This window comes from Balaenoptera musculus, chromosome 3 (genome assembly GCF_009873245.2).
Source record: "Balaenoptera musculus isolate JJ_BM4_2016_0621 chromosome 3, mBalMus1.pri.v3, whole genome shotgun sequence".
Classification (NCBI taxonomy): domain Eukaryota; kingdom Metazoa; phylum Chordata; class Mammalia; order Artiodactyla; family Balaenopteridae; genus Balaenoptera; species Balaenoptera musculus.
In genome coordinates, this window is record NC_045787.1 from 82,384,271 (window position 1) to 82,402,606 (window position 18,336).

The following is an 18,336-nucleotide window of genomic DNA, read 5'->3' on the forward strand; positions in this document are numbered from 1 at the left end:
AATAAAGCACTTCATTATTTTCATGTACTGGGTAGAGAACCATATTAAGGCCATTGGGCTCTCCCTTTCCATCAGACTTCTCCCTGGCATGATAACAGTGCCTTCTGGAGATTGTAGTTAGAGCAGCTTGGCCACCATATTATAGAAATAGTCAGTACCTTGGCCTTCACATTTCCATACAGATTAATTTTATTACTAAATTTGCATTTTTCATGAGCACCGAAGACTTAAGAATAACAAGACTTAAGAATAACACTAAGACTAATATCCCTGCTTTTCCCTCTGGGTTTCTCTTTCCAACCTTTTATTCTATCTTCCACTATCATCTTATAGGGAGTTTTGGTAAAAAAGTCTAACATTCATTGAGTGTTTACTGTGCTCCTGTGACTGTTCTGTTTACATAAAGTACCTCACAACATTTAGGCACTGTTATTATCATCATCATTCACGTTTTACAGGTGAAGAGACCAAGAGAAAGTAAGTGTTTTGCCCCAGACCTCACAGTTAGCCTGGCAAAGTCAGGCTTCAGTTCCTTTCCATCTGACTCCAGAGTTGGCCCACTTACCCAGTTTGTTATACTTACTGCCTTTTAGAGGATTACGAGCACATTTACATGATTGTATTTTTAAAAGCTTATTCCAAAATTTAGCAGGTTATCTTAATTCTCCTGAGTAATGAATATCCATTTATTCATGTTTTATCACAAATTTACATATGAAGGTAAATTTTTTAATATCTTATGAATTAAGTGTAATGAATCTCTCCTTTCAAGTGTACAACTGTAGGGTTTCATTTGGAAAATTGAGGATCCACATATACAGTTCAATTGTTTTCTTCCTCCATTTTCAGAGATGCTGATTAAACTTAAGCTAACCCTGCTCTGTCACATACCCATGTATGTAGTTTTCTTTGTGCAGTTGAAGATGGAATTCAATTAGCATTTCAAAATAGATTGATAGCTTTGTTACTGTTTAATTGTCCTTTCCAATTGTCACACTCAAAAATGGAATCTGAGAAAGAGATCACTTCAGAGTTCAAAGCCATCGAACTCAGCATCCCTATTCATACATCTCTGTTACATCATCTTAGTCATTATTGAACATCTAATTATATTTTCACAAGTGCTTTCAAAAGCAAACTATTACTATTCATTGTAGCATATTCTTCATTTTAATGAATGTTGCTACATTTTCCACATGGATTTCTAGCCACATTTTACCAGACGAGAAAATTACAGCATCATTTTCTCCCATTGATACTGTTTCAGCTGGCTAAAGCTAAATTGGACAAAGTCCAATTTTCCATTTTAATGTGATATTCATTCCAAGTAAACGGCAGAGGCTGGAATAGTTTAATAGAAAAAAAAAAGGGGATCAGTAAAGGCCAGCTTGGGGTAGATGACACAAGACTGTGAAACAAGAGCCACATAAGAACATTTTCTGGGACGTATATGGCTGTCCTAGCTGAAGACCTGCTTTTTCCTGGCATCTTGCTTTCATCTAGATAACCAGTATCATGTGGAAATAGATTCCAGTTCCATTGCCAAAGCCCCAGTGTGTTTACCCTAATAAATGGCACTGACAAAGGGCCAAAAATGCAAGACTTCTTCAGGGCAGGCATGCTGATTTTACTCATTAAATCTGTTTCTTCTTTCTTCTTCTTTATCTTTCAGGTGTAAGAATATTTGTTATCTCTCTTTCCTTCTGCCTCTCTTGTATTTCCTGTTGGCCTCTAGCAGCCTTTGCAATCCATGGTTGTGAGGAAGTTCTCTTCTGGCACTCGGATCTCTGCTTTTAACACTGTCTGCTTTATTATTCACGAAGGGAATAAGAAGTGGATTACTCTGTTAGTTATTTTGTAGGAAAGTAGATTCGGATGTGTGGGCCCTGCTCGTTGAATGGTCATACGTGACCATCCTTCCTACATGTATAAGTCACATTATATAGAATAGACAATGTACATAATTTTTCTTTTTCCTCATTGACTATCCAAGGATTATACAAAGAAAAAGACAACACTTTCCAGAAGAATTTATTATGTGCTAGTGAGAGACAATGGAAATTAAAAATGGGGTGGAAATTGCATTCTTGTTGCTACCACTGTTTGGATAGAAAGATGAGAAATCCTGTATTAATTTTCCTCAGAATCTTTCCCATCCTGATGCTTCTCATGTTCACAAAATTATAAGTTCCATAAGGCTAGAGCTTGTTCTAAATCAAATCTTAATAGTCTATATCCCCTAATTTTTTGTAGTTGATCATTCTTTAAGTATCAGACAGTGCTTGGAGTTAATAATAATCCCTAATTAATACTCAGTACTCAAAGCTCTTTTGATATCATCACAAAAACTGTCTTTATAAGTAGTATTACTCTTCATTTCTACCTGATAGCCTTGATCAGCTCTTACTTTTCTACTTAATCATGCTAAATAAGCATAGCAACAAAATAATAATAATAGTAGTCGTAATAATAGTAATGATAATGATGATGATGATAAAACACTTACCCTCCTGAAAGATGACTGTCAACTCCCTTTCTCAATTTGATTTCCATTTTCTTCCCTGTCTGTCAATATGGCTACTTTAAGATGCTTCTTCTAGCTAAAATAGGAAATGCCTATTACCAGCAGGGTGTAATGAAACTTTAAAGAGCCTCTTGTCTGCCCTGGTGCTCGGGCAGCATGGCAGCTAGAGCTGTTTAAATGCCTCCCAGCAGGAGCTGGGTAGCTCCTGCCTCAGTAACAGCTGTTCCTCGGTCTCTGTCAAAATCACCACCATTGTCAGAGGCTTGCTTCTTGGCCTTTCTTTTATTTATCTCAGCTATGGCTGAGGTTCTACTGTGCAGGCCTCACATCACATACCCTCTTAAGTAAACCATGGGTTTTATCCCTAATTTTTAGGTGCTAAAAGGTGTTTCCATTATAACACTTGTCATTTCTTCACATGGAGTTGGAAGGGATTTTGGAAGTTGTATCACTTGGAATTCTTTCTGTAACCAATAAGGGAGAAAACCCAACACAAACTAGCTTAGGGAAGGAAATTTATTAGTTTGTATAAATAAAAACTTTAAGGGTATGGTAGCTCAGATGACACCACCAGCACCTATTTGACACATTTTCTCCTGGTTGGCTCCATTCTTAGACCCTGATTGATCCTCCTCCCCACTTGCAGCTTCAGAATTACAGAAGAGGTAGTCTATGTCCTTGATGTAGGTCAACAGGAGATCCTTAAATGGAGACTTTCAGTGTTCTAAAACACTGTCAGTGTTCTACCTGACTTTAGGTCTTATTTCTTGCATCCTAAACCAGTCACTGTGGGCAGAGGAATGAAATCCACTCTTTGGCTTAGCCTGACTTCTTGTTCTATCCTTGGAATGTGAGAGTAGAGTTGACATTATCAAAAGCAAGTGGACTGAGAGTGGGGCTCAGACTGTTGCGTCAACTAAAGAAAAACTGAGGTTTCATTAGCACAAAATGGGGCAGTAGACACTGGGCACCCAGAATAGCAAATGTCCACCAGAGAGCTCATCTCCAGCTTCCTGCTGGGACATCTCTAAACAAAATCTTCCATAGTCATCTGGAGCTTGAACTCTCAGTGCCAACAAATTCCCTGGCTGTGAGACATACTTTCCAGTTATGGGACTCATCTAGATGTCATAAAGTTCTTCATTATGTTAAACTCACATCTGTGTCCTGTAACTTCACCTTCATGACAGCCAAATGCAAAGTGAATTTACTCCCATTTATTCATGTCAATTATTTGCATATTTAAAGAAAGTCTTATCTTCTCCAGACTAAATATCCCCCAGGCCCTCAGCCAGTCTTCATACTGACATGATACTTTCATCTGAAGGTGCTCTGGTTTCTCAGTCCTTTAAAGTGTTTGGTTGAGAAGTGGCCACAATACCTCATGTGTTAGCTGATCAGCAATGCAATTACTTTCCTTGATGTGTATTCTAGATATCTATTAGTGTAAAAGGGTTCTATTCACTTTTCTTCAGCAGTCATATCTTGTGTTACCTTGTTACTCTGTGTTGAATTTGTAATCTACTAGAATCTCCAAATGTATTTCATGAAATTGTGCTGAAGTTTTTACTGGAAATTTATACTTATGCAGTGCTTTATAAACACTGAATTCAGGATTTTGTTCCAGTTACATTTCACTTCATTACGTTTAGCATTGCTTCAATTTACAGATATTATTTTATTCTTAATTAACCAGAGAATGAGCTGTCCCTTCCAGCCTGGTATTAGGTCTGTTTGATGAGCTTGCCTTTCACATCTTTATACATGTTGTTTATAAAATTTGAATAGTTGAATGATTGGTTTAGCAAGTTTTGTCCTTAGAGATGTGGTCTTCTGGGAATCTTCTCCCATTTGCCCTCCAAATAATTTGTTCACAAACCACCTCTTCATCAATGTTTTATGGAACCTTGTGAGGTTCTGTTTGTTTCAGAAATCTATCTGCTTTCTAACTTTCATAAAAATCAGTTCAAGATTTGCCTCCCTAGTTTTCTGGAGTCTCAGTTAAGATATATCTGCTTGAGGTCCTGCTTCTGTATCTGCAAATTCTTTCATACCTTAAGAATTAATTGGGCCTGGAAAATTGAACTCAAAATGACTGAGTGGTACCTTAGTATCTTCACATCTGAGAGAAAATTGTAAGGAGTTCTACAAAAAGAATGTTTCCATAGTCTACCCTTTTCTCTCATATTGCCATTTCCGGTTTTACTCAAGCCATTTTCTTCCAGTTTTATGCCACTTTCTCTGATTCTTCTTGGCTATGTGACTATTCTTCCTATCTCTTCTACATCTACAAATTAAATTTGATAACTGGAGGGGAGATTCTCCAGTCCAGTGAGGTCAGTCCTAGTAAGAGAAAACCACATGTTTTTGAAGACAGGAGACCTGGGTTTGAATCTTGGTTACCATCTCCTACCTTTGAGACCTGTATCAAGACATTTGAACTCCCTGACTCTGTTCCCTAGTCCAAAACAATGAAGACTTTAAAAAGTGCCTCACTCTGTTGAGTAACAAAAAGCACTTTGTTAAGTGACTCATTCCCAGTGGCCTTATTGATGGAACAGAGCCCGATGCTGTGATACCTAGTTCTTTGTTCTTTTCATCCCTATTTGGGATGTCTCTAGCGCTAGGTCCATCAGGACACTGAATAGTCAGACTGGTTTCTTTTCCCACCTTTTTTCTTCCTCATAGGAATTTTTCAATGTGTATATATTCAGAAGTAAGCGTTTTTAACATAGTATTAAATTATATTCCATTTAAAGTCTTTGGTCTTATTACGGTATGTCCTTGCTTTCCTAATGTTGAGGGTACATTTCCGCTTATTTTCTCACTTGAAAACCTATGGTCCTTTCTCCAGCCTCTTAATTTATATAATTACAACATTATATTTTACTTCTCTCTTCAGTTGCTATTATTTATTTTGCATTTCCTTAATTTTGATTGATGGCACAGAAGTTTATTTTCTCCCTATTCTAGTTCTTTTGTGTGAGAATATTGCGAAGCATTTCTTTTCAGCCTTATCTAAACTGTTTGATTAGCTGCTAATGTGCAAAATCATTAATGGGGGATTCAAACTGCTAAAATCAACAACTGATGAATTCCAGCCCACAGGCCGCAGTTCAGTCTTTTCTGCTGAGTGCTTTTTCAGAGAAGCAGACAGAAATCAGCAGTGCTTCAGGCACTATGTGAAATGTGCAGGGTATTATTATATCCTGTAAAAAGTTAAATGTGGTTGAAATAAAGACCTCTCTGCAGCATATAATGCAGGGTAGCTGCTTTAGAACACTAAATAAGCAGTTTGCTATAGCAACGGTGTATCCAGCTCTATAATCTGACATCTGTTTGTGAACTGTTAGAGCGTTACTTTTCTTTGAATTAGAAGAGAGTTTATAAATTACTTTATTTGGCAGATTTAATGTGAGTGTATGTGTGTGTGTGTGTGTGTGTGTGTGTGATTTTCCCATTTCAGAGAAACATCAATTCCTTTTATTACTTGCCCTGTGTAACTGCCAGGGGCCAGCTGTTAGTTGCATGAGGCTCCAGTGATCCCAAGTGAAAGGATTAGGACTCATCAACCAATCCACTGAGGGACTGAATGTCCCTTGATACTGCCAGTTTAAACATATAGACATCTGGTAAATGGTATCACAAAAGATTTTCAGTGAAAGGGTTGGGCCTATTGTGTTGTGGTTAATTCCTTAAAGCTATGATCTTTCTAAGAATTCTAGAATGTTATTATTTGTTATTTATGTTACTGAAATAAATTAATATATTCAAATGATGCTAATATCAGTAAATTCAAGAACTTGCCTAATCACTGAGATCCTTAATGGATACAGGGGAAGTGTAGTAATACTATGACTAATAATCATAGAGCCAAATACCATAGGAAAATGGTTAGTCTAAAGCATCACATAAAATGCCCTCTGTACATGCTAATGACATGGGAGTAATTTGTGATAATTAAAAAGAAAAACACTAAAAAACAAACCATATTATTAGTTGTTACATTGTAATGAGATACTAAGAAAAAAATCTTGATAAGTTGAGAGATCTGATATTTTCTGTGTATCCAAATTTTTATTATAAAAATCTGATTTATTTATTCTGTGGCTTATTTACTTTGTTACTTATTTTTCTTTTGGCTCTTTCATTTGCTATTTCACAATTTATTATAACATCACCAAAAAATGGTTAATAAAATAAAAGAGTATGATCCTCAAATTAGTTAATTTTGCTATTTTTCCCACCATTAGAAATCTGACATTTCTAGATTGTGAGTATAGATGCCCACACACAATTTAGGTTTGTGACAGCAAAATATCAACTACTTGATACATTTTTTTCTGTATTCATGAGCAGTGCAGAACAGCACCATTGATAAAGGATGTTTTCACTTACCTACATCAGCATCAGCTACAACATTTCATTTGATCTGACTAGCATAAGGACTGTGAGTCGGGGTTTATTTATATTTCTTCCATGACATAGCTTGTTTTCTTGGAAGCCAAGCTCAATATCGCAGGTTCTTGACTTTGAGCTTACATGGCTGCCAGAGAGTAATTTAAACTAGAGTTTGCATTTGTAAATATTTAAGTGTCTGGAGAAATAAGCTGAAGCTATAAAAAACATGATTTAAATTAGAGGAGGTCAACATATGCTCCTGAAGGTGGGGGTGGGGAGATCTACTTTCTCTCCATCATAAGTTGTAGGAATGTTATTTCCTAAAATAGTAGGACCAGAGATTTAAGACTGATGGTGAATATTTAAGTGAATGACAAGACAGACCAAAGAATTGCTGTTGCTGCAACCTATTGCTTGGGGAAATCATGAACAAGTAAATATGTCAGGCTTCCTGGATGGTTTGTCATTTTGCAAATAAGAGATACGGAATTAGGTATGCTGAGGTCTGATAGGCTCCAGTTTTATCAAGATATGCAATAGGCAATTGGACTGCCACTGTTATTCGCTGTCAATAGTGGGTCAGAACACTGTCTGCATGTCAAGTGGATAGCACTTGGTAAGAATTATGAGGACTCGGTAACTTTCCATATTACTAACTCCTAGGTGGGGGTGGGGTGAAGTAATGTACTAGTATATTCCATGCCCAAGTAAATAAACTGCAAGAATAAATGAAAATTTTAGGAAATATAAAATGGAAAGGGAAATCAAAGTATAATCAGTGGATTTTATCAATATCAATATCCTGGTTATGATATTGTACTGTAGTTGTGCAAAATGCTACCATGGAGGAAACTAGGTAAAGTGTACACAGAATCTCTCTGTATTATTTTTTCTTGTAACTGCATGTAAATCTACAGTTATCTCAAGTTTTCTTTAAAAAAAAAAAAGGGAAAACAAATTTTAACACCTTAAAGTCAGAGAAAACATAATTTTCACATTATTTAAATTACCATTATGCCACTACAAGTCATGAAATGTTTCTGAATAATGAGAAATATGACTTAGGCCTTAAAAGAAATGATAAATGAAGAGACTTTATCCTATTACATATGAATATAAAACTGTAGCATACTATGAGTCTTAGACATACTGAACTTAAGTTATCCAGTATCACAGACAAGTTGTTAAAAAGATAGATCATTGATGGTTGAATCCAATACCTTTGTTTTCTAGGGGAATTGGTATGATGTTTTTAGTACAGAAAGTCACATTGAAAATACAGTTTCAGATATAGGATAAACTCTGGTGTTTCATAGTACTGAGAGTTACTTCACGTTTGCCCTTTACCAGTGTCTTCTGATTTAATAATACCTTGTATATTCTTACGTTGGTTTGAACTAATAAAATTTTATATTTCAATTTAATAATGATCTCATGACTATCTTATAAAATCTGCTCTGTTAGTGATGTTACTTCCATTTCGTTAACTTACGTATTTTTTTTCTACGTACTGGTGTGTGGTTTTAACTACACGTAATAGCGTATGTAAGCAATATTACTTAAGTTTTAGGTTGAGAAAGCTGAATCAATATTTTTTATTCAATTGAATGCATCATTAATAAGAACTGCTTCAGGGACTTATTAGTATCTTTCAGGAAAAATATACCCAAAAGACTATGACAGTCAAGAAGCTCAAATAATTGTGTGATGTATATTTTTAATGGCAAGAGAATGTAATTTTGAAATTTTTCTTCTCCTACTGGGACTCTGCATAAGTTCCATAAAAATAATAACCAACTAATCAATAGAGGTATGACAGATTTGAGCAGTCTGTCGCCTTCCAAATTTGCAAATGTTTCTCCATAAATATTTAATGTTATTCAGATTCTTTTGCTTATACAGTTGAACTACAAAATATTCATAGTTTTTTTCACAGACTTGTCTGATTCTATAAGGGAAATTCTATTTTACAGAAATATTCATCTGGCAAAATATATATACTATATATTTTTATGCCCCCCCAACACCCACACACATATGGCTTAACTATGTGCTGATCAATTCTTTGCTTTTGAAAATATAAGTTGGTCTCTTGGCGCTTTGTATATTTTCCTCTTTCACATAAGCTTACATTAGAAGAGCTTATCTTTGTTATTTATCCCCAATAATTTCCAAAACAGGTATTTAAATAAGTACAATGTCTGTGATAACTGTCAACTTAAAGAAAGATATTACTAACAATTCAGATAGAAATATAAATGAAAAATATATATAAACATACATGTTCATAATATTTTATAATAACCTGGAAGGTACAGAGTTAAAAAAGCAGAAATTGTCATATTCATTTTAGTGTTTACATTAATTATTATATAGATGTCCATTTTGTACTTATAGAAAACTTGTTATATGGAAAAAGTTTTATGTCTCTAAACACATTTTTGTTTCAAGAATCAATTATGTTTTATATTTTCAAAATATTTTGAACATTCCGTTCTACATCCTAATAATATGTATTTGCATGTTGTACCTACAGCAAGTAAAATAGCAAACATAGTTTTGATCACTATCCTTCCTGCTACCATTTACACTTCCCTTATCATGGCACAGAAAGTTAAGTTATGACTTCTTTTGTAGTTTGAAAGAAAATAACTATTGAATTAAAACATTTTGAGGAATCTTTGAAAAAAATTACTTTAAGAGTTCTAGGGGGCTTCCCTGGTGGCGCAGTGATTGGGAGGCTGCCTGCCAATGCAGGGGACACGGGTTCGAGCCCTGGTCTGGGAAGATCCCACATGCCGCGGAGCAACTAGGCCCGTGAGCCACAACTACTGAGCCTGCGCGTCTGGAGCCCGTGCTCCGCCACAAGAGAGGCCGCGATAGTGAGAGGCCCGCGCAGCGCGATGAAGAGTGGCCTCCGCTTTCCGCAACTAGAGAAAGCCCTCGCACAGAAACGAAGACCCAACATAGCAATCAATCAATCAATCAATCAATCTTTAAAAAAAAAAAAAAAAAGAGTTCTAGGTAGTGTTTCTCCAACTCTCATGTGAATATGACTCACCTGGGGATCTTGTGAAAGTGCCGATTCGTATTTGGTGTGTCTGAAACCTTGCATCTCCAGGCACTGCCCATGCTGCTGCCCCACTGACCACTCACTAGTTCTTCAGGCTGATGGTATATCTGAAGTGTGAAGGGCGAAGAGTGAAGTCAGGCACGTCTGAGCCCTTCTCTTGATTCTGTATTTAAAATCTCAACTGAATGGTCTGCATTTCTCAAGTTCACTGATGTTTCTGATTGGTTTATTTTCCATTCTAATGCTTTTCTTTTTAGCTCTTTTGACAGTAAGTTTATTTACCAGCAAAGAGGTCTCGGGCCAATTGAAGAAGACACTATTCTTGTCATAGATCCAAATAATGCCGCAGTACTCCAGTCCAGTGGAAAAAATCTGTGAGTTAAATTACTTGACTGTCTTTCATTTTCTAAAGAGGTGGTTCTAAACCCTGACTGAATATTAGAATCACCTGGGAAGCTTCCAAAAATTAGATTCAGATTTAGTCTGGGAGGGGGCCCAGGTATCAAAATAGTAGTTTGAAAGCTCCCCAGGTGATTCTAGTAGGTAGTCGAGCTTCAGAGAGAATTGATACACATGCTAATGAAGTGACTTGCTACTCAGCTAGATCTGAAGGATAAAAAAAAAAATTCTTGAGCAGAAAAGTTACGTAACCAAATTCACCAACCAATCACCATTAAGAAAAAAGGCTTCTCTCTTCCCATCTCAAGGCAAAGACTAAACAAATGTCGCTTTCAGCTTTCCATAGCATGCATAGGTAGTTTGGCTTTGAAAGCTGCTCATTATTTGGTCTTATTCCTAGATGGCATTTGGCAGCCAAAAAAAGTTGGCTGATATTATGGTCATTGAAAGAAAGGGGCACCTGCTTACAGAGTGTCCACAACAGCTATAACCTGGCAGCTTTAGGAGCTATACCCTGCTCCATCTGCTTAGGCACAGGGAAAGCCAGCTTCTTTGAAAGGCGGGGAGCCATCCACTTTGAATGCAGCTGCTTATGGAGATGGTAATAATTAGCTTTTTATAGGATTCTAAGATGGTGAGTCAGGGGCCAAATTCTAATATACCAGCCCCCCCACTCATTGTGTCTGAACCTGTCTCTTCAGTGCTCTACCCATTAATCAGAAGCATCTCATTCCAGGAAGGAATTAAAGAGGAAGGCAGAGCAACTGCTGCTAAATCAGCTTAGCCAACAGCGGGGTTTCTATGTTGAAAGCAAATCATAACCCTCACATTCAGTCACCAAAAGAGAGATCTAGTTCAGTTTATTAGTCAAGATCAGGGTGTTACATTCTTGGCTCATGAAAAAAAAAAAATCTGTGATGCCAACACCTTGCAAAGGCTAGAAGCTGACAGACGTAGCTTGTGGATTGTCAGGTTTGACCACAATCACATCAAGACATTGTCCATGTGTTTTTAACTCTGTCCAAGTTCCTTAAGCCTGTGAGCCTCTGACCACGTTACAGTTCTCTTACCCAGGTCGTTCCAATTGATTTGTTAAACAGATTAACCTTCTCTAATGATTATCCAGCACACCACTTCTCTTTGCTTAGATGATCACAGCCCATGTCTGCTGGAAGTTGTTTTCTTTGGGTTTTACTGTCTTTAGTAGGTACTCTTAAAGCTTTTCAGTCATATATTTAATATTTTATATTAGACCAGCATTATATTACCTTGCAGCATGTTTAAGCTATTCAAACCATATAAATCCATTTATAATTCTCTAGACAATTTGTTTTATACACATTTCTTTATGATCTTAGAACTTGTTTTCAAATTGATGTTATTTGTGTTACTTAATATACCATACTTTATAATATTTGTAATTGATACATAGGCTTCATTTATAGATTTTTAGATGATTAAATACCGCTTAAGATTTTTCACAAGGAGGTCTCTATTAAAATGGGTATTTTCATTTAACAATTCATTTTGGTCTTTCCTTTAGTAATACAGGTATACATTTATCAGTTTTTAAATTTATATTGCCTTTACAAATTAATTAGCAAAAAAATTTCCTCTCATGTATGCTTTGGCAGTAGTTATATAATTAAGACAATTGTCTTTATTTTGCAGGTTTTACTTGCCACATGGCTTAAGTATAGATAAAGATGGAAATTATTGGGTCACAGATGTGGCTCTTCATCAGGTAATCTTCCATTTGGCAGTTATTCAAATAGAAGTTAATGAAGTAATGCTTTCAAAATGCTCTGGAGTTGTCTGGGTCTTTTTTTTTTTTAATTTAATTTATTTTTTTACACAGCATGTTCTTATTAGTTATCTGTTTTATAAATACTAGTATATATATGTCAATCCCAATCTCCCAGTTCATTCCACCACCACCCTCCCCTGGGTCTTTCTTTGTGACCCAGAACGTTTATAACAAAAGAATGGAACAGCCATATCTGAAATGGTGCTTTTAGAACTCAGTGCTAGGAAAAACTTACATGTAAATGATCAAGTCACCCTTCTCTGTGTGGCTGGCAGGAATCTTAGGTCCAGATGTGAAGCTTCACTCTACCAACTGTTTGGGCTCTCCCAACCTCCTTAGCTTTCCATATCTGCTTTTCTTTCCTCTGTCCCCAGGTCTTAGTTCTTTTTTTAAATCACTTTATGTGTTTTATGTATTTTTCTTAAGCTACCTTAATCTTCTATAAATTGAGCCAAGGTCTCTATTGTATACGTTTATATGTAAAACAGCAAATCTTTGTTCTTTTTAAAGGAAGTTCTGTTTCCATTAGGGTATATCATAATGTCTTTCCCTTAAAAGATAAGCTCATGTTTAATACCTGTTTAATGGGTAGGTGGGAAAGAAGTAGGAAAAGAAACTGGAGCTCAGAGGCATAGCTAGTCTTCAGACATCATCTCAGTAAACATTTATTGCTCTTGTATTGTCTGGAGAGCGTTATACTATTAGCTAAGGAAAGACAAAAAGGAAGTGTGGGGATGGGTGGAACAGGACATCCATACTAGTCTCCATTCACCACTAGTGACCTGGATGACCTTGGGCAGGTCACTTAATCTCTATAAGCCTCATTTTTCATATGAAGGAATCAGACCTGATGATTTCTAGAGTCCCATCCAGTTCTGAAAAGTAAGTCTTTCAGATAAGACTTACTTATCTTTCAAATAAGTCTCTGAGAGCTTACACCCTGATTGCCTTAGTCAGGTGGGTGTGTGTCAATTAGAACCATGCAAAGTGGGTAAGGCTTTTGTTCTTTTTTTAAAAGGTGTTCAAACTGAATGCAAACAATAAAGAAGCCCCTCTGTTAATCCTGGGAAAGAGCATGCAACCAGGCAGTGACCAGAATCACTTCTGTCAACCTACTGATGTGGCTGTGGATCCAGACACAAGAGCCATCTATGTAGCAGATGGTTACTGCAACAGTCGGATTGTGCAGTTTTCACCAAGTGGAAAGTTCATCACACAGTGGGGAGAAGGTACTCAGTAAGACTCTTGATCTCTAATTGTAATTATTGGCCAACATCATTAGGAACAAGAGATTGGCCACCCCTCACATTCTTTAGGATGTAATTGTCCCCTGGAGTGAGGAAAACAGGGCCTCCATATGCATCCAGTTGGCTGTACACACACACACACACACACACACACACACACACACACACACACACACACACACACACACACACACACACACACACACACACACACACACACACACACACACACACACACACACACACACACACACACACACAGTCTTATAAGAGGAAAAAGAATGCTTCCACCCCAAAACTTTAAAGTTTGTCCAAATAGGGAGAAAATCTGTAATGTATTTGTGGGTGAGAGATATTAACTGCTTTAACTTATTTTTCCCCTGGTTCCAGATACTTAATGGTTTACTATCATGAATTTTGAAAATTATAAAACTTTAGAGTCAGACTTCGGGTGATTTTACAAATTGTAAATCTGAGGTTTTTCTTTGTTCTGTAGAGTCTACTAAGAGCAATCCTAAACCAGGCCAGTTCAGTGTTCCTCACAGCTTGGCCCTAGTGCCTCATTTGGGCCAATTATGTGTGGCAGACAGGGAAAATGGTCGGATCCAGTGTTTTAAAACGGACACCAAAGAATTTGTGCGAGAGATTAAGCATGCATCATTTGGAAGAAATGTATTTGCAATTTCATATATACCAGGTATTTCATCTTTATTTTTTGTGTTTTTTCATACTACACTCTATTCTTAAAAAGTGTTTGTCTTATCTTAATATGCTCTTATTGTAATTTTTTTATTAAGGGATTGAAGATGACTTATATATCAGATCTTAAAATATTAAAAACTGTTAGTGCATTGTAAATCATTTTCAACTCAAGTGCCACTGTTCTTTATATGGAAATAATGAAGAACTCAAAAGATTTAGCAACTGTTTGTGATGGATTAAAAAATTGTTCCCAAACATTGATTTTTATTTTTCCTTAATTATGGTCATCTGCTTTAGTTATTAAATGATTAATATTATGTCTGCACACATCATCAACAGATGGTATGTGTTGATAAAACCAGTATTCAAAATACTTCTGCTTCACATTTTTTTAAAGAGTGTCAGCCAATTTTTTTAAGATAAATAGGTGACGTAAGTGAGGCTTATGTGTAAATGTCAGGAGAAATGATCAATGAAATCTGGAATTTTTTTCTCATTTTCAAAATAGATTTCTTGACTTAAAGAAACTCAGAAAAATAATTCAAACTTACAAAATAAGGTTCATTTAATTCATATTAAAAATAAGTTAGCATAAGATTTCTTTATATCATGAATACTGAACAACTGAAAATATATTTCTAGAATTTATATACAATTTTTGCAATATATTTAGTAAATATATCTATACCTATATTAAAGTTGCATTAACTACATGGTTATCACTATAATATTTATATTTCTTATGCTATTAAAGTTGTATATGGCTACTATCTTCCCAGGCAGCCCCCAATTTATTTGGGACATGGAATAAAGGGACTCAAGTGACTGAAATAGGAACAAGTTTGGCTTCACGAAGGAATAAGTAATAAAAGAAAGTAATGAAGGACTCATTAATGTCAGTGAAAGATAAATTCTCATGTTGGTTTTTACCTCATATTTAAAGAATAAATTTGGCAAGACCATTTACTTAACAAAGAGGGTGATCCAGTTCATAATGAAAAAAAATAAATCAAATATGAGGAGAAAAACATCAGGAGAAAAGATGAGAGGAAATCTGGTTAAAAAGAGAATCTCAGCAAAAGATAAAGTGTATTATAATTGGAATTCTCTCTACAACGTTGCACAATAGTAATTGATGTTGATAGTGTTGATTTTTTCTTAATATGATGTGCTAAAGACCCCTATCCTGAAATCCTTAAAGAAAGATGAAAAACCCTTCAACACTGGTTTAGTATTGTGTATATTTTAGTGTTTTAATTCTTTAAAACATAATATTCAATCATCTGAAGTATTTATTTAACCAAAACATCACAGTTTCCATTATTTTGGATAAACACTACTATACTAAGAAATATAATTTTACTTCAAAGAGTATTCATGGAATTAATATAAAAAGATGGTCTAATTTTTTTAATTAGGAAAAAATGTCTTTGATAATCTGAAATATGCATCTCACATTTTCAAGTGTTAGTTGTTTAAAATCGGATCATTCTTCTATCTACAGTGTAACTTCACTTTCTTTGAATATTTTTCTCTGATTCTACTTGTAGCTATAGTAGATATTACATATTTTTTAAAAGATCTGATACCCCCAAATGATTGCCTTAAATAACCTGACTCTTCCCATCCCTATTTAGAATACCTGCGATATCTATATATCTATTCCTCTACCTATGTCATCTCCTCCATATCTATGTATTCCTGATTTCTACTGGCTTCCTAAGTGGAACAAGCTTTGCAGTTCCTGGTTCTTCTATTACAAGGAAGTTAGTCTCCTAACCTGCTTGCCCCTTATCTTATTACTCAGAAAGAGACATCTGCTAAGTATTTTGTTTTCTACTTTTGTTGCCAATTGGAGGAACCAGGTTGACCCTACATTTCTTGTTTGTGTGATGTACACACATGTATTGAAAAGCCAGTCTTATCCATATTTTAAAGGAAGGTTGACTGGATATGTTGTCACAGGTTTGCTCTTTGCCGTGAATGGGAAGCCTTACTTTGAGGACCAAGAACCTGTACAAGGATTTGTGATGAACTTTTCCAATGGGGAAATTATAGACGTCTTCAAGCCAGTGCGCAAGGTATTCACATACATTAACTATGTATCAGTTTTCATGAGAATAAAACTAAAACATGAATCTTGGAATTCGATTTATACTTGAATAATTTTTTAAAAACTTAAAGGACATGGGATTACTTTCTTAGCAGGGTTGATGGGAGTGCTGTATACTATGTTTTATTTAGAATAAATGTCCTTATCTATTCCCCAATGAATTTCTTCAGATGCAAATTAACACTGTACGCAATTCTAAGGTTCTTAGTTGATTTGCACACAAGAGCAGGTTTAAATTCACTGTAGTTAGATTATCTAAAATGTAAGTCTTTTCCTGGCTTCTTCCAAATAAAGAAGATACCACAGTACGTTAAACTATAATTTTATAGTTCTCTTAGATTCAACAGAAATCTTGTTTGCTTTTTTTATGCTATGACTACACTGAGCAACAAGACTTGAAAATAGCACTTCTTAGAATGTATTCAAGTTCTAGAGATTTGGTTTAGGTAAAAGACTAAAGTCTAGTTTTGGCCTCCTAACAGTGCTTTTTACAAACACAGTGACTGTGGTGCAGTGTGCCCATAGCCCTCTGTCTCCTCAGTTTGCTTTCTTTGCAAAATGATTGCCAGAATGATCAGAATGCTCACATACGCTGCCTGAATGTGCTTGTGGTACATAAATTTTAGCTAAAATGCTGCAAATAAGAGTTATTTTTCAAAATTTGTAAAGATTTATCAGCTTTAATGGATCAAAATGCAACTGTCGTAAGCCACTGGATAAACCATATTTCCATACTCAGATTCTTATAGTATTCTCTAAGACACCAAATTTGCTAGCTTAAAAAAAAACTTTACAATGCCAATGTTAGAACACAGACAGCCAGTCTGGGATTTATTAAAATTCATTCTAGAGGTATTTATTAAGTACCCACCCTGTGTCAGGCATTATGCTAGATCCTAAGGATACGATGGTGAACAGAACAGGGCACAGCCTTTCCCTCAGTTGAAGTTTAACAAAACTTACAGGATCCAAGTTGAACCAAACTGAATCTGAAGTAAAGATTCCTGTACAAATATCTTTTTTTTTTTTTTTTTGGAGTTTCTATTGATAGATAACAAACAGGACTTTTCGTAGAAGTATTTCACCTGAAAAGCAATAAGCAATCAAATATCCAATCATAATAGCCCTTCAGAAAGAAATTCATTACATTGATAATAGGTATTTTACCTCAGTAGTGTTTCAGATCCTGACTGATTCTCTGATCTTCATTGTTTCGCCGCTTTGAGCTTCTTCATATCTATTGATAAAGAAAGTGAGATACTTCACTTCCTTTCAGGTCTTCACTTTGCATTAACACAGTGTTTGCTTGGTTGTTCTTTTAATAATAATGAACTATGTCAATCATGTTATTAACTTTTAATTCAACTGTGCATCTAGAAATCAACACTAAGTGCTAAGCTAGAGGCTAGATTCTAAATGAGCCGTACTCGTAAAAATGTGAGCAGCCCTGAATGAAAATTTCAGACAGCCTTGTGCCTAAACATCAGTATTCATCAGATATTCAGCGATGATTAAGTCACAATATATGGATCAATACAGCAAACTTGAAAAGAGAGTCTAACTCCAAGATGAAATTTGCTTTTCCTTTCAATAAACAAGACTTGATATTACACCAAAACATAGAAATGTGTTCTGTGTTGACTCAGTAAACTGAAACTGGTTTATGAATCTCTCAGAATTTTCACTTAATTAGATTATCATCACAAAGATTAAGTTTGGGTGAAGGGAGTAATATGGTGTATTGACTCCTATGTAAGAAGTGATTTTTCCTGCAAGTCAAAAGTCAACTTTTACATAATGTGTCTATGCCACTGTTTGTGCCTGTCCACTACTTACCTCCTCGTATACTTCAGTTCTCCCTCTTCTGTTACATTCTTTAGGAATGTTTATGTCTGAATGTATGATCTCCATCTTTATCTCTATGCAGGGAAGCTGAGACAGTAGGACAATAAAGAAGATGATTCTATCAAATGGTGTCAAAAAGTTCTGAGGGCAAAAGATACATAGTTGCCCTCCCCGCCACTTTCTTGCTCCCATAATCATAGCAAAGACTATGGTCCCTGTCATCGG

General features: G+C 35.6%; 1 protein-coding gene across 9 annotated transcripts in view; it reads left to right on the plus strand.

Moving 5' to 3' along the window:
* The window catches only part of PAM (peptidylglycine alpha-amidating monooxygenase), a 281,560-nt gene that overhangs the window by 248,277 nt on the left and 14,947 nt on the right, over positions 1-18,336 (plus strand). For all 9 annotated transcript variants that reach the window (XM_036849091.1, XM_036849095.1, XM_036849092.1 and 6 more), the window contains 5 exons: positions 10,256-10,372; positions 12,069-12,141; positions 13,223-13,433; positions 13,948-14,148; positions 16,119-16,234. In XM_036849091.1, the coding sequence (XP_036704986.1) occupies positions 10,256-10,372; positions 12,069-12,141; positions 13,223-13,433; positions 13,948-14,148; positions 16,119-16,234 (718 nt within the window). The remainder of the gene's footprint in view (positions 1-10,255; positions 10,373-12,068; positions 12,142-13,222; positions 13,434-13,947; positions 14,149-16,118; positions 16,235-18,336) is intronic.